The 18,247-nt window shown below is 36.8% G+C and overlaps 1 protein-coding gene across 1 annotated transcript in view; it reads right to left on the reverse strand.

Moving 5' to 3' along the window:
• Positions 1-1,210: 1,210 nt before the first annotated feature.
• The window catches only part of LOC139694072 (orexin/Hypocretin receptor type 1-like), a 46,643-nt gene continuing 29,606 nt past the window's right edge, over positions 1,211-18,247 (reverse strand). The window contains exons 3-6 of the mRNA XM_071592496.1: positions 17,932-18,213; positions 7,108-7,276; positions 4,291-4,403; positions 1,211-1,383 (exon numbers count right to left, since the gene is read on the reverse strand). Of these exons, the coding sequence (XP_071448597.1) occupies positions 1,211-1,383; positions 4,291-4,403; positions 7,108-7,276; positions 17,932-18,213 (737 nt within the window). The remainder of the gene's footprint in view (positions 1,384-4,290; positions 4,404-7,107; positions 7,277-17,931; positions 18,214-18,247) is intronic.

The following is an 18,247-nucleotide window of genomic DNA, read 5'->3' on the forward strand; positions in this document are numbered from 1 at the left end:
ACCAAGACTGTGAAAATAATATTTGGCTAATATTGCTGGCAAAATAAAATCATTAAAAAAAAGTTTTCCTCTAGAGTTCATAGACAGGGTATTTTTGTGACCAACTTGGAGGATAATATTTAGTCTCCGAAATTATTTCCCATATTTCTATCCAAAAAATTGCTGAAATGTCGAATGAATGTCAAAGTAAGATTTTGCTGGGTCCTATTATGGCAATTTGCTTACTCCACTTTTTCAATTCATTTGTTTTCATATCAGTCAGTATTTGGCTTTAAGTAAACCACAATAACGTAATTCTTTGCAATAAAATACCTCAAATGACCTCCAATACTGCATCTCCTATCTACATTGAGGTCATAAATACCTATAGGCATGTTTTTAAGAAATATAGAAATCCAATAAACAAAAATATGAAAAATAAGAACACAAAATATCTTTGTAGAAGTTGAGATATAGTTTATGAAAATGAGTCTGCATGCCTGTGCTTGAATTTACAATATGTTACACTCATATCCCAGTTTAACAACATTAATATAGTTAACATCTGTCCTGCAGCATGATACAGAGATATATTTATTATTAGGAATGAATGTAACCTCTGTTAAATATTACATCTACGACATCAAGTCAGTTGATCCAAAGGAAGCTATGCTCTTTAGCCAATTCTACATGCAACCATGTTTGTGAAAGACAATTTAAAATTCTTCGAGTTGATCTCTATTACATATATATCTATCAATTCCAATATCCGTGATTACTTATTATTGAATAATGCAGCCAGCCTAGATTTTTATATAGCATTTAGCCAACACTTCTGAATTTTAAATCATCAGACAGCACACACATTTAATACCATGATTGCCAGTTTTAACGCTAAATTTACTTTAAATATGAATGAAAAAGGAGAGATAATAGTACTGAAAAGTGCCTTGATTAAGTGTATGAATCATAACTTTTGGCATTATTTGATCTGTATTTTAGAAAGTTCTCTTGAATTTTGAAAGAAGAATATTAGAAAAACTAGTTGTTGAAAAAATACATAATGATGAAGTTTAATAGAGTAACACATAAATTTCACTTTAGAGACCCTAGTAAAAGTCCCACATAGAATCTGAGATCTTTACATCAGCAGAGACAAATTATTTTTTTTAAATTTTTACTACCACTCATTACTTTCTACAATGGATAGAATATAATTTTCGTTTTATGTTTATGGATGGTTTTGCAGGTGTAATTGATGGTTTCTGTGGTAGCTCCGCTGGTTAGCAATATTCCTCTGGTACTGGCTGTTGCTGTAGTGATACTGCGAGGAAGATGAGGCATCACTATCCCGACAGCAGGGTCCATATAGGAAAGCATGCTTGAATTCTCTTCGAAATTTCCCTAAAGGTTTTCAGGTCAAGGTAGATATTGGGATAGGGCCAGAGTGTTGTGAAGAATGTAGGATGGGAGGGTGAAAGAAGGTAGAAGGGGCCATGAATTAAATCCATGATTGTGGAAATGAATGATAATATGGAAAGGAAGCAAGCCTTCAGCAGCATGATTTTAATGCTTACCAATTCAAAAGTTTTTCATTTTATCCATGAAGTAGCCATCATTATATTGGATTTAATGCTAGGAATGACAAAATGATCCACAAGAGCTTCTTATATTAAGAGATATAACATTTCAGCACACTCTTTAGTATTAGATGCAACATTAATCACTCAAATGAATAATCTTCGGCGAACCAAATAGTTATTGCATCGATGGACGTAAACACTGGCCTTAGAATTAGATGTTTTGCTGAATCTGCTGATCTTTAGAAAATAAAGATCAAGTGCTTTCAATTTTAGTGAGGCAAATCCAAAGTAAAATATGCAGAAAATTACCAAATGTGAGAGCATCCATTCCATTTCTGTGCACAAAATGAAATACGTGCTCCTGAGCATTAAGGGTTTAATTCTTGAGGTGCAAGTCTTGGAAGCATATATACATTTATCTAATTATAAGATTTTCTGTTGCAAAACATCAGGGAATTTTGTATCACTGTCTTACATTTATATGCCAAATGAGAGTGCTGGCTTAAACATAGGAGAACTACACAATCCTCCAAAATTAGATATTTATTTGTAAAAGTCCAATTATATTCTTGACTCAATAATATAGCATTAAACTGGGCAAAAAAAATGTACTTAAGTATTCACCTCAGACCTAAAAATTTCATTCTTATTCTCAACTGTTTTTTATTAAGTTATGAGAAACACAACTAGCAAAACTTTCATCATAGCAAATATTCATTATAGAGCTTGATAAATATATAAAAATACCACTGAACATTCTTTGTCAGTACAAGCATAGAAAGATGTTGACCTGTTGTGAATGTTCCAAAATTGTCTTGTTGGCCAGGTAAATCCTATGATTTTAGGGTGGGGGTTTGTATCATTGCCTTATTACTATTCACAAATACTTCTAATGGGCATTAAATTCTGGTTTGCAAAGTTGAAAAAAAATATAATATTAAAATGAATATATACTTTCTCTGTTCAATAAACCATTACCCTACTATGACTGCTTACGCACTCAACCAATTCTCATCCTATGGGCAGATGATAGCATAAGCAATGATACACATTGCAAATTATTTCTCCTTAATGCAGCTAAATGCAGCCTTATAGGATATCATTTCAATGAAACATCATTAGTAGATGTCTAAAATTTGTCTAGGAAGGAGAAAATGTTTTATAATATTTCTAATATCAAGAACATTTGCTTGATAGATGATGGTACAGCTCATCCCACCAACAGGCCCTATGACATGTTAAATATACTAAATTATTCAGTCTAGAGGGGTACAGCCCCTTTCTTATGCATTCTGTGATTTCTCAGAAAGTTCTTCATGCAGGAAAAACACATTAATTGGGATTAGGTAGGAAAAGGAAAGTGGCCATTAACTTCAACAGTACTATTGAAGGGAATTCCACAACAGCTCATTGTATACAACCATACAAATATACAATTAACTTTCACCCGTGCATGTGACATATGACAATATGCTATTTTGGCATTTATGGATTTTTTCAAATTTTCTCTCTAAAATTCTAAAGATGCAGTTTGTTTGTATCTTTTCTATTCACATATGACTAATCAGGTAGAATCTCTGCCCCAAACTACAAACAGACACTTCTAGGTATATAAACTCCTCTGGAAATTCAATTTTTGGTGACATAGCTGATTAATACACCTGGGTTGAAGCTAAAAAATTCTGTGTTTATATCCTGGACAAGTCAATATTTATTCATGGTGCACACAGAAAAATAAATTTACTGATTTATACCCCTGTGTTGTGGCTTCATTCAATGTGATGTTGTGGCATTTCCCCCACAATTACAATACTTATGGTAGGTAGTATTATACTTGCTCTTGTCAAAGAAATAATTCTATTAAAATAATCACATTTACATATGCTGGGTTATATAAGTGGACTCCATCGAGCTTTTAACAGCTTCAAATATATACCAAAACTTCTTTCTTGAGACTTATGAGCCACCATTAATTGATATGTACCAACACAAAAGGCCTGTTTCAAAAAAATCCTAAGGAAATGATCATACACATATTCATATTTAGAACCCATTGATCTCCTTCAACTTATGTCACTTGACTCTCATAAAAGGATATGAAATAATAATGTTAGTAAATTGTGAATGAATGAAGTCATATACTTTCTCTGCTAGCATTCTTGATCCCTATGCTAATATTTAATATAATTCAATTTATGTGAGGTAATTTATCTCAATAAAGAATATATTTTTTCTTATTTTTTTCTTATTTTTTCTTATAATGTCCTAACTATTTAAGATTTTGCAATGCCAGTGAATCTGTAAACTTACTGTAAATATTTTTCATAGGACTTTGTATAAAAAATGTTGAAGGTGACAACTTTATGTTCAAGAGGTTCTATAAACTAATCTTCTGACGTCCATATTAAAAGACTTCGTAATTTCCCACGGACTTAATTTATAAGTACAACATGTTTCACCGACTTGCAGCATCATCAGATTGAAAATTACAACTCTTTTAGTATGGACATCAACCAATTCCACAAAGAGAAGCCTGAAAGTGTAAAGTATAATCTTCTAATACCTGCCACGTGAAGATGCATTAAATTCTGGCATGCAAAAATTTTTATGTGCTTTGCTGCAGATGAAATAATCAACATTTTGAAATGACATTAAAAAAGTAAAGGGACCAATAGGTTTATGGTCTATCCCTATTTTTTAATTCATAAAGAATTGCATTTGCACTTACCACTCATGAAATTGTAAATCACTGGGTTTACAGCACTGTTGGCATAACAAAGCCAGTGTGAGATCATTGACAGAGCTACCCACTCATCAGTCTGAGGAAGCTTCACCATATATCTGAAAGAGAGTTATATTTTTAATTTTAAGAGAGTTAAATAACTTTGAATTAAGAAAAAGTTACTTGGAGAAAAATAGATATTGAATATTGTGCAGAAATTTCACTTTCTTATATGACTCAATTCAGTTTGTAACATCAGTGTGTGACAATGTCACACAGGGTGCTTCAGAGGGAGTGTGGCGAGGATGGTGATTAGGGATGAAATTTTCTAAATGAAAATATAAATGCTCTCAGCCATTAATAGAGATATGTCAGCATCAGCAATTTCACAAACACAATTTGTAGTTGTAATGAAAATCCCAAATTGTTGTGACATGAACTCTTTGACAAGGGTTGAAATTTTTAGTCTCTCTAAAATGTGTGTGATTTTTCACTGCCAGCCGCCATTTACTCCCAATATTTTTTTCAATTTTATCAACACAACCAAATATCCCTTCATAAAAGCCTTAACAACTTTAATTTACTTTTTATTCAGGAAATAGCGGACTGGCATGATTGGCAACAAAAATATGTCCTCCAATGTAATCTCTCAGAAATTATTTATAAATAAATTTCAATTTTCAACTTATTTGATCAACATTGAGGAGAGGAGGTGGCAAGATCAAAGTTGCCACTATAATTCTGAGGCTTACTACATAATGTACATTATACACACACAAGCACATAAACACATACTCAAGGCTAATGTATAAGACAATTGACTTTTTAAAATATCTCAAATTATTGAATGTTCACTTAAAACTTCTAGTTATCCTTTTGATTACTGAGTTACATTTATTGGCAAAGTTACCTCCTATTCTCCTATTTGGCGTTCTCACCAAGCTCTATTTGCTGTATGATATTACCTCCACCTCCAAACAAAATGTTTTCCATGATACATGCTTTAAGTTAGATGTGAAACTAGCATTTAAAACACCATATTATCTAAAATCAAACCAAGCAGAAAGGTTATATCACAATTTTAAAGATGAAATTGACAATATTTTTACTGAATACCATTTCAAGTAGAGTGGCTATCTTTCTGGCTTGAGATTTACATTCATTTAAGTAGTTCATAGCAGTACTGTTTTCATTCCTGATAATATTTTTCTGTAGAGAGTATTCTCATCCATTGAAGGATATAGGGGGGGATTCCTTTTCAACAATCTGATGGCAATGTTAATTTCTCTAAAATTCCTAAACCATGGGAGTAAGTTACAAGAATTTGAAAGATGGAGAAAAGTGACAAGTGTAAAAATTTGATGAATAATTGATTCAATGGCGAAAAGGTACCAAATGGAGGAAGCATCTTCAAATGGTTAAATATCTAAATGAACGTGATTTTGCTGTTTGGTGGGTTCTCATGTTTGAATGCATGGTTGGCTGACATGTCTCATTTCTTGCTTCTGGTTATGCATATCTTTAAGTGCACTGTACCTACTCTTAATGGCAATGCATGACTGTTTCCCTGTTATCCTTCCCTCTTATGTGTTCATCCATTTCTCTGGCAGTCAGTGACTGAGCTCATGAGCACCATATCCTGGCTAATAAATCAGGGCACTTGGCTACACTAACCCCCATGCATTTCAATGGTAATTATGTTTCCTTGATAGCATCATTGTTAGAGCATCAGCCAGCTAAGTCAAGGGTCTGGGGTCACATAAACGTTTTTCTGCTTGGAATCTGCACCCTTCCACATTTCCCACTGGCCTTGTGTTTTTCATTGATATGTGTTTCTATCCCCTATCACTATTACTTTCTCAATATCTATATATCCTTAAGTTTTAGCACTGAAAGTAATAAAATTACATAGGAAGAAAATTTCCTAAGACTCAGAATCACAATGGTTTAGAATCAGGACAATCTTGTTGCTACTAACTTATAATTCTGCAGTGCTTACTTGGGGTGAGTGAGCGTGTTAAGAGTTGATTTAGCACCAGGATATGTGCAGAATTATTTCAAGTGGCAAAAGCTCATTATGAATAAGCTTTCATGGCCATTCCTCCAATATGATTCTACCCCAGCACACCAGAGATGCCAGTAGTGATGTTAGGGTCTGAATAATGGCAATTTGCAGCTGAGCCTCCTCCCTCTCTGCCCATATATTATGCATGCCTGGACACCCTGTCTGATGTAATGACTCAAAAACCAAAGAAAACTTTGTTTTGTATATGGAATTAGCAGTGTGTTGAGGTTAATTATCATTATCAAGTAGTATTGTAAAATAGAAGAGTGCAATCGAGTAATACTTGCATGCCTTATGAACTTCATTGGATATATTGTATCACCCAAATTCTGGTTTGTACCTTCAAGGAGAATTTTTGGATGAGGTGATTGATTTTGTGACTCAATGGATGATCAGAAGTGTTGTAATAATGTGAGTTGAGTAAATAATAGTGTTGCGTTAATAAGAAGGGAATCAATTAAAGACAATTGACAATTAGGTTTTGCTGCTTAAAAAGATGATGGCACATACCATTGTAGAGCAGAATGAAAAATTATTTGAACATCAACATATTTTCTGATCAAAGGCCATTCATAAGCTGTTTCTTTCTTTGGAAGTATGGTAACTCATTGATGAAAATGGAGATTTTATTAGATATATTCATGCATATTATCTAAGTAGTGCATACATGTAACACTGTTTGCTTGATTACGTCCTATCTATGAGCCTATAATGAGGCAAAGTTTTATTGAGTGCCAAGATAAGAGAGTAGCAATTACCTCATGATGCCCAATAAATGAACAGGGAAGTAGCAGACAGCAAACATTAGGACAACGGCCACAAGCATTTTAGCTGCTTTGCGGCGAGACCTAAGTTGCCCTTCAGTACTGACATTTGTGTTGGTCATCAGGACAGTTCCACCGACTGAGGAGGTAGTGTGCCTAGATGCTGCAAGAGAAATATGAGGGTTATTCAAACAGTAATTATTCTTCTGCAGTCTACTCAAAAAAATTATTCTTGGTTTTAATCATTTCATATATTTCTTACATAGAGAAAACAATAAATAGAAAAATAATGAACACCTGATTCCTGCAAAATGGTAGAGTAAAAGTGATGCTCTAATAGGACTAAAGAATGACTGAACATTTAGGCAATTACCCTTTACATCACATTCCTGAAATTGGAAGCTTAGAATCACATATTAGATATATACTCATTGAATTTTATTTTATCGCATACATTCACAATTGGCATCATTCCACATCATATATGCTTGAGTAAAAAGTATCTCCTGGAGTAACGGTCGTGTATATAGGTCCTGAGTAATAATTACACTTGCTAGGCTACCAAAATGCAAAACATTTTTTTCAAAACATCACCACTAACTTTTCATAGAGGAGAGTACATAATTTTCCTACCGAACAAAATCAGTTTTTTAATGCTGTATCTAAACTGAAAGGAAAGAGTGTGAAGGGTAAGCATGCAAATTAAAACTCTAGTCGGTGCGAATTCGGTGACTGGAGCATTGGGCTGATAAATAGAGGTTCAAATCCAGGTCCACCCTCAAAACATCCCGAGCCACATCTAATGACGCTTAGTTTTCTCAAATCAGATCACTCGGGGGAAATTGCAGGTGGCGAAGATAAAGGAATTGGTGACATACCATGAATACATTAATTTTACAGGATATTGTAGCATGAGGTGAGTTGTGCCCTCACCAATCAAATCAACCTTCAGACCTCTGATATCAGGTTGCAGGTTGATGATAGTTATCAACCCTCCCCACTAGATGTATCTGGATACACATGCTCGAAAAACACCTATATTTTCTGCTCTGTAATTCATAACTATTCAGGGAATCTGTAAAGTAGTTTTAGTTTACCATCAGTGTTTATCAAATTTGCCTTGACCGGAATATGAATATGGATAAATCGTGGGATCCTGATTCCGGTCAGGGCGAATGATTTTTACACTGCGGCATTTTTTTGCATTCCAGCATAGATATTTCCCTCAAGGGTGAAAATTCGGCACATGTTACGCGGCTGTCCCCCGGGAATAGGGGAAAGGAAGGTGTGGAGGATCGTTGATTCGCAACGTCTGACTCCGAAGAGGCGTTTAACGCCGCCTTTGGTCCACCCACTATACCATCGCCGCAGCGGAGCGACGCACGATATCCTTCAACCCACAAGGCCCCGTTCAACCACTGAAGTTCCAAACTCCAACGTCTACCCGGCTAAGTTTTCATTCGCTCCCGATTACTCCTCTCCGATCCGCACAAGATGACCGCGGTGACAACCTGCGACCCCCTACTCCACCCTCGTCCCGCAGCAAGCCCCTCACCGGATCGATTTGTCCTGCACAGCTTTGAGATCACACCTCGGAAGGCGAGAGGGGGGAGAGTTAAGGGATTTGAAGGAGACGCACAGATAGACGTACGGTGACCGTTTGTTTGTTCTACAAACAGACAATATCCCCCCTCCTGCAACCCCCTTAGTCTCCACCACCTCCCCCGTTCGCCATACCCCTGGCGTTTTGCGGTTCCTTCAAAGCGCGCCGTTCCGGGCATCAAAGTGAGGGGGCGGGGAGTAGGAGAGCGTCGGAGGGGATCGTTCGTGGGCGGGGGAAGAAAGGATCTGACGCGTGATGACGGGAAGGCGGTCGAGTGTGGGGGCGACAAGAGAAGGAGATAAGAGTGTTCCCGGAATGTCCTGAGGGCTGAGGGATATTAGAAGCAGGGTTGAAGGTGGAGGAGGATTTGAGTGAGAGAGCGAAGGGAAACTTGACTACAGGAAGAGAGGATTAAGTCGCTCAATTGTATTGCTCGGAGGACACTTCAAGAGTTAAAGCGATTAGCACCGGCTGAGGGGCGAAAAGGAGGGAAGAGGAAAGAACGTAGGGATGACCAAGGAAGGAAAGAGCAAGGTTGGGATGAGTTGGTGCTCATGGTGTTGGTGTATTGCCATCGTGAGGATGTATTTTTGAATCATTTCGACTTGGGTGGGATGGTTTGGCGAGGGATGTCCTTGCCCTCTAGTCGAGTTACCCAACTTTAGGGATGAAAACTCCGGTTTAAAAGCTAGTTCGAAAACGCTCACTTTGGGCCAAGTGTTAAAGCGAGGAGGGTGGCAATATTTGTACCACACGATCCGCGTGTCATCCGGGGGAAAAGTCCACAATATGCTTGCAGAAAATTTGGAGTATAGCACAGTGAAATGGTTTCGGGGAATGGTTCATCAACCGGAAAATTCTTCGCACTTAGTGCTTTAGACACCACTTTGGGAAATTTGGTCATGCTTAAATAGGAAAATAAACACTTCGAAGAGTTGTTAGAGAAGTTTCAAGTCATCGACCCTGGTTTTGACAGTGGACGCAGTTATTTGCGAGACCTTCATAGCCCTTAAAAGGGAACGTATAGGTTGCCGAAACATGAGTGATTGAGTTAAAAACTTTCAAGTAATTCAATAGAATGTTTATTTCCTCGTGAAAAAACTCTTTTCTGTTATGGAATGATGCCACTTTAGTTAACTAAGTAAGGCAGTAATCTACTCTTAAAAATTATTATTTTAATTATATTTTATATCTACTGAATACGCCAATAACGAGTATTTCCTGCTGAATTTGGTTGTCGATTAGACATTTCCTGCAGATTAAACATTTCCTGCTTTGTCAGATGCATAAGACTATATGAAATTTTAGTACCAGTCACGCCCTTAATCAAAAAACCTCCAAATATCCCTTACATTTAAATTTTACCTGTGTTATCCATTTTCAAGAAGTTGTAATCTTCAAACTGTTTGACCCAAAGCTGTCTACAAAAAGAAAAGCGTCCGTTGACTCTGCTCATCAGGTTGGGCAGAGATGTTAAAACTAATAATCACAGTCAGAATAACGACTACTGAAATTTCAATCCTAATAAGCAAAACGCACTGGAACAGACAGTGATTTTACATCAAATTCACACACTTGTCCGGCGGGGTCGGATAAGCTACCCGAACGCCTCGAATAATGACTTATAGGGAGACGGGAATGCCATTCCGGCGCTGCGGTTGTATACAGGACCAGTGATGTAACATGCGCCAAAGCAATTGAAATGATGAAGTTTACACAAGGCAAGCGAGGTAGTGTACACCTTCAATTATTTCTTGCTAGCTTTTGATGAGCTAAATGTGTGAACATTAATTGAAACATCTCATCGCAGTGATCAATCCAGAGGCTGGACTTAATGGGTGAGGGTGGAGCTCACCCGAACTAAATCTCAAACCTTGTAAGTAATTCAAACGTTCAGGTTAGAGGTAATATTTTCATTTCCTTTGCCACCATTGAGTTTCCCAATAAGTTTTAGAATGCAGAAAACCACATTGTTAAGTTACATTTTGGGCGCGAGATACTTCATTCGGGAACCGACTTCTTCGTTCTACCGACTAGGGTTCTACGATGTCTTTATTAATGCGCTCTGAATATTCTTCACTAATCAAACTATGATTTATAATGAGTAAATAAAATTATAAACTAAACAAAAGTTCCCAATGATGAAAATGTATACGGATGAACTGCGCCACCACTTTATGAATATTGCAGGGCCATAAACTTCGAATCAAAACATAAATTCCATTTGATCCTGCATTTACAGTCTCCAGATTAAATATTTATATGGATTAAGATTGAAATACTAAATTCTGAATCCGTTCCTGCTAGTCGAGTTAACCGTTACCAGTCGATTGATAATCAATGTTAGTGGTGGGGTTATTGTCATTATGCTTGTACATATATTATTTGCGTGTAAAAGAAGCTTAGATCTACCTTAATAAATGAATTTATTTCTCTCCCTGCAAGGGTTGCAACAGGCTACAGGTACATTACTGGACATAATTTGACCATTGTAGCTTAATGTAATTCCAGTCTAAGGACAATTTGACGTAACGTAGTGCAAAAGAAACACTTGGTTTTTCCACATAAAATATTTATTCACGACCTAGGTTTCGACGCTCAGCGTCATCTTCAGGTAAAGATGACGCATCGTCACCTGAAGATGACGCTGAGCGTCGAAACCTAGGTCGTGAATAAATATTTTATGTGGAAAAACCAAGTGTTTCTTTTGCAATATGTATCGTTTCCACAAAGTGACGCCTGAAGTTATCTCCTCGTAACGTAGTTTTTCCCTTCCTGCATATTCATTGAAACTTGCGTCTTGCTTTGCTATCTTTTTAAATAAAAAAATCCATTTTTTCCTAATATTTTAAACCTAGTTATTTATTTTAATTGGAAGACATACAATGAATTTGTTCATAACGACTTTTATCATCATATTTAGTTTAGAGTACTGAGGTTAGGAAATAATTTATTTATATTAAAAGCTCCTGAATCAATCTCCGATTCATATGAATGAAATGTAGATGGATATGGGTGCCATAATGATGGTTCTTTAAAATTATCTAAATATTGTTTAGGTAACGCGATGGATCCTCATGCTCATGAGTGACTATTTAATTAGTCACATTCTTATCTATAGTTTTAATCTTTAAGTAGAAATATAAAAAAAATCATTGACCGGAATGTGCAAAAACTAGTATTCGGTGTGAAATATTATAGTAGAGTAACTCGCCAATAATTTCCTTATGGAACACCAGCAATGAATGGGATACCGTCCTCATACCACAAATGTGCAGCGGAAAGCATACATCCACGGGGATCAAACCATTTATTTTCGGACCTAAGAGCTGAGAGCATCGATTTCCGATGATGGGTTCACCGGACACAAATATACTAATTAAATGCTAAATCTCAAATAAATGTTATCCTTTAAGCAAATAAACCCAGAGGCTTACCAGGAAACAATACTAAAGCTACTATAGTGATAATGCTACTGAAACAATGCGAGCATATTTAAGAATTTCTCAGGGTCAGTTAGATGTCATATTCTTGAACCGACCGATTTGTCCTCCTCTACTCCTTTTCAGTGCTATAGAAGTACCTTACAGTCAACCTATGTGTGTGTGTGTATATATATATAAATATAAATATATATATATATATATAAATATATATTTATATATGTATATATATATATATATATATATATATATATATATATATATATATATATATATATATATTTATATGTATATATATAAATATATATATGTATATATATATATATATATATATATATATATATATATATATATGTGTGTGTGTGTGTATATTTATATAAAATATCTTCGAAATGGAACTCTTCGGCGACGCACAAATATATAAAAACACAGATGTAGATTTTTAGAATAGAGAGACACAAAGGAAGGACACTCACAATTTGTTATTTGACGTTTCGACAGCACGGCTGTCGTCTTCAGTCTCTATATTCTAAAAATCTACATCTGTGTTTATATATATATATATATATATATATATATATATATATATATATTTATTTATTTATTTATTGAGAGAAAGAATATGCGCGCTCTTCAGTGATTTTTTAAAACTATGGAGTCCACTATCTCACCCTGTTTATCATCAGAGTACTCTAATCCTCATCTGTATCAATAAAAAGGACAACATTATTGCAATTTTCGGCAGTGTTTAAAAAAAAGTCAAGCAGTCGTTACACAAGTTTCAATTAGAATGGCGTTCGTTCGGACAAGACACTTCGTATTTCCCGTGATATTGGTGTAAAGTTTTTTCTCCGTATTCCAGAATTATAATTGAGCGACCCAAAGAAGATAAGTGTTTGTATGCCCATATAGAGTGCGTGTGTGCATACACAGACAAAAATATTAACAATATTACATTTTACAAGTATAAAATAATAATCATCATTAATAATGATTCGATATCTATCGTGAACAACTTGGCTGAGGGAATCGGGATGGTGAGGTGACTAACGCACTGGCTTCCCAACAAGAGGGCCCGGGTTCGAATTTAGGTGGTGGCAGATATTTTTCTGTGGTATCCCTATTCCTACTTGAGGTGCTTCGTGTAGGGTATAGGGCACGTTGAGTGAGTATGCCGCCGGTCGGAAGGGATGTTAAGCTGCGCACCCATTGGAGCCTTTAGTTAGGAGTAAGCTAACGCCGACGCCGAGTTTCTCTCCCCCCTTCATCCTTTCCTGTCCAGCCCTAACGTCGCAAATGACCTCAGCTATCCGTTGCCTCCCCTAAAAACAACCACCACTCGTTTGCCTGACTATTTTGCTTTTATCACAGTCTGATGTAATTAAATTTTAATTACTCGTAGGTCTTTTCCAATGAAGACCATCAATGCTATGAAGATACATCGTCCTAAACCTTTCTAAAAGCATCAAAACCAAGTATCAACATTAATTTTACCGTGGCAATTTTAACATAAAAAAATGCTTTCGTAATAGGGTATGACACAAGACCTTCAATGAAGCTTTAAGCTTCGTCATTATGAAAATTAATTTTGCACGTGAATATTGAGGCCAACTTTCATAAACTAAAATATTTCATTAAAATGGGAATACATTACACAGTAATCTGATAAAAATATTTCTAACAGGACCAAAACATGCGTTTGTATTAGGTTTGAAAGTTGAGCACTGCCTGCTCTGTAGAATGCGCACGCATTTCTGATATTTCTGATATACTGATGAATTCTGAAAATGCACGAGATGACTCCGCTCTCTTTTTTAACTGAATTCTACTCCCTCTTCAGGAGAAAACACAGGATACCTCGGTTTCGTCATCTCCTTGTGCATCAATGAACGAAAACGTTTTAATTTTTATACTCATTTCTACTGCATTTATATTCTCAATGCGAATTCGCTCAGCTTTCATCGACAAAAAACACCTGAAAGGCCACACAGTAACCCATATATTATCAATAGATATTGGAATCATGAGACTAGATTGCCATATTAAATCTAAATTTGTTGACAAATCAAGGGCAGATGAGTACTAAGATGAATTATCCCTACACGACAACTGTTAACGATTTCACTAATATCTTCAGCACTAATGAGTTACGACTTGAATTCAGTGCACACGAAATATATTGAAATTCTACGTCGTAAATCCTTAACTGGAAGTTCCCAGCGGAGAAAGTTCCCAGAGGGATAATTATCTGCGGGGAATATTACTGGCAAAGGGTATATGAAAATTATCGATCGGGGTTACACATGGGTCCAATTTGAAGGATAGGAATTTCAGGAAGGAACTTCATGCCGAAATTAGATTTACAGAGCAATGCTATTTAGTAAGTAAGTTAAAAGACATAAAATTGATCCTTATTGTTAACCTACTGAAAAAACATTCACAAATTTTCAATACTTAAAATTGGAAAAAAAATCCTGAATGGTAAATTAGAAACTTTCACCATTTACTAACTTAAATATGTACAGCGACAAATATATTATCCTTCCAAACGTTATAGAGAAATAATTCCGAATCGGGTAGAAGATGTATATGCATACTATTATACTAAATATTTAAACAAAGTATGAGTCATTTAAATCTCGGAATAGAAGGTAGTATATATTTCCCTCTTTCTACTGTTTCCTAAAATGTAGTTTCATGAAATTTACTCTCGCAATAACCACGATCACTGTTGAACCCATTAGTCATATAATTTTATAATTAAGTGGCCTTGCATGATTGAACGTAAATGCTTCAAATTGCGTAAACTTGTTTCAATTAACGTCTCCGTTTGGAATTGAGGGATAAATACGAGGGTCATCCGGAAAGTAGTACCCGTTCGTGAAATAAAGACACAAAAGTAAATATTAACAAACATAAAAAATTTTATTTGAAAGAGGATACTTTAAACTACTTCTCAACATAATCTCCAAGCAAATTAAGGCATTTGTCATAACGTGTGACAAGTTTCTGTATTCCTGCTGCATAGTCCTTCGCCGCCAGCTCATTGAGATACACGAGGGACCCATCTTGCACAAATTTTTGCATAATGCAGATGGTGTTTAACAATTTCATGAACAATTGTTCGAGAAACATTGGGAAAATGCTCACAGATGTCATCAATTGTGACGCGCCGATCGTTCCTCACGAATTCGTCAACTGAGCTCACCAGTTGGTCTGTAATGACAGACGGTCTCTCCGAACGCTCATCGTCGTGTGTGTTCCCCCTCCCCATGTTGAAGTTGCGACACCACCGCCGAACAGACGACTCGTCCATTACATTGTCTCCATACACCTCCTTTCATTGGCGATGAATATCACATGGGCGAACGTTTCTTGCATTGAGGAATTTAATCACTGCCCTCACTTCACAACTGGCGGCGTTCTCAATTTTTTTAAACATTGTAAACAATCACAGAAACAACACAGGCAATGCTAGCGTCACGCAACTTGGCTCAGAGAAGGCAGACAAGCCACTGAAGCTATCTGACCTCGTCCAGCGGCTACTCGCGTCGTCAGCACTTCATGCGGCACGAACGGGTACTACTTTCCGGATGACCCTCGTAGTATTTCCAAAAAACGTATTCAAAAGCTTTATATCTAAACATCCCTTCCTAAACTTGGGTAAAATCTTTATTAATATTCAAGACTGAGTTACCACACTTATTTGCTTTAGGGAATCTGAACTTATCCTGAGGAACGTTTCTATGAGCACAATAAAGCATCTATTATCACACATCTAAATTTCATACAAGGAAATGAATTCTCTGCAGAAAAGTATGATTTCCCTACAGGGATGCTAATACTGTGCAGGACAATTCCCTTTAACGTCCTGTATGCATTACCCTGCAGGGAAACTCGATTTCTCTGTGGGGCCATCAACATGCAAGAATGCAGCATGGGGAAGATTGTTAATTTTCAGCGGAATTTTTTTTCTATTTTGGACAAATATAATTTTTAAAAAACACCTATTAAATCAGCGCCATTATCAAAATATACACACGCAATGGTATTTAAGTTTTGCTGGAAGTATTTTTTGGGACTGAAAAATCTTGGGCCTTTCGCTCGGCCAAAGCCAATGTCATTTTCAATGACAAGTATCAAATCATTACTAGCCGCCACTCCAAGGGGATGGTAAGGATCATCAGTTTATACATGGGTGATGTTTCTCTCGGGAGTAGAGGGGAGGAGTCAGAGAAGACTACAGGCGTTATATACTATAGGGGACCTACTAGATTTATGGCACTCGCCGTATTTCAGGTAAACTTATTTTTAACCAAGACATTGAAATGTAACGAGAAAGCGTTATAAAAATTAAATCCCTCTCAAAAGAGTATGAGGGGAAGCGAAGATAATGAAGTTAGCAGGGGCATTTAGTTAGTATTTTAACTCCGCCAGCCCCATAATTTTAACATACTATCTAGGTATCGCCATAGGAATTTTCTTTGGTCTATCTAGGTGTTAACTGTCTACTAGAAAACAATTCCGTAGCAATACATCTTACTTTTAAATAGAATATTTTCTCCATGGCAGGCTAGAAATATATTTTAGACACAATAAAATATTCACTCAAATATTTACCTGACATTCATAATCTTTCTACGAGAACTAAAACAATTGTTTTGCATAATTGCACGCTGTAGGTATAAATAAAAAATACTGATTTCACCAGTCTCTATAAAGGCTCCGTGATGGTATACCCTTTCTTAATATTTGAAATCGTATTTGAGAAAATTTTGAGACGATACGTTAACCTTTGATATTTTCCTACACTATTATTCGTGGAAAGGTAAATGACTTGTGCTTGTGATTTATACGACCTAAAGCAATAGATTACAATAGCTATTCTCTGTTTTCTAAATTGATGACCACATTAATATCAATGGAAAAGGAATTTTAAAGAAATATTTTTGGTTTCATTAAGGCTGTTAAACCGTAGCACTATCCACTAAGGATGAAATGAAAAAATACATTTACTCGTATATCATAAATAAACCCATTTCACTTGCAGATTTAGGAATTTATATGACTTCTCCTGATTCTCAGACTCTAACATTTCAATTGCCCGAGGCTCATGCCATTAAATTATAGGAGTGGAACTCGGTACTGCGATGTGGAAAATCAGTGGATTGAGTTTTTTTTAAATTATTGTGTTAGCTTATTGTAAATATTATAAAAATATTTAAAATACTTATTGAAAAATAATGTAATTTAGCATGTTCCGATTTTAAAACGTAGCAAATGGACTTTGTGGCGTAGGTTTATGAAATTTGTCAAGAATAAAACACAAATACTTCAGTTGACTACAAGCGTAAAGGCGAAAATGTTCGATGGAAATAAACCAAAGACGTGAGCACTAGGGATTTTGAGGAAACTGCCGCCTGGGAAATTTCCGGTGACTCACAGACGGCTGGGGGTAGATAATAAACATAGGGCGGTGACCCTTGCGACAGATAAAACCAGGGACGAATGTAATCTGGAATGACGGCTCAATACTCCGGGTGAGCAATAAAGTGCTGGACATGTGTTTTGCTGGATAAAGAGAAGTAAAACACGAGGGGCAATACCCGCTCTATGGCGGGCAGGGATGGATAGGGGGTGATGGAGGAGTTGACCGCGCACCTCCAGACAATCCCCGACCGTTGTTGCTGCTCTGCTGTCTGCCGCTGCAGTGCCCTCCCTGGTGGAAGCAGCAGCGGATGGCGGCAGACCCGGCGCTGGAGCACGTGCAACCGCCGTGGCTGGCCGAGGAGGCGGAGGACGCGGCCACGGCGGCCGCCGCCGCTCGGGCCTCCGTGTGGCCCGGGATGTTGGCGGACTTCCACAGCACACGGACGATTTGGTAGTAGGTAAAGGACATGAAAATGAGCGGCACGGTGTACAGGAGGATGCTCTTGGCCACGGTGAAGGTCATCTCGGAGGTGACCGACCAAGAAGGCATGCACTGCGTCAGCAGGATCGTCTCGATGCGCAGTTCCTTCGGCTGGGCTTTGAGGACCACGAGCTCTGGAATGTCTGATCGGAGAAGGAGGAAGAAGGTTAAAATCAG

The sequence above is a fragment of the Hetaerina americana genome, unplaced genomic scaffold (genome assembly GCF_022747635.1).
Source record: "Hetaerina americana unplaced genomic scaffold, ioHetAmer1.1.p SCAF_5, whole genome shotgun sequence".
Taxonomy (NCBI): Eukaryota; Metazoa; Arthropoda; class Insecta; order Odonata; family Calopterygidae; genus Hetaerina; species Hetaerina americana.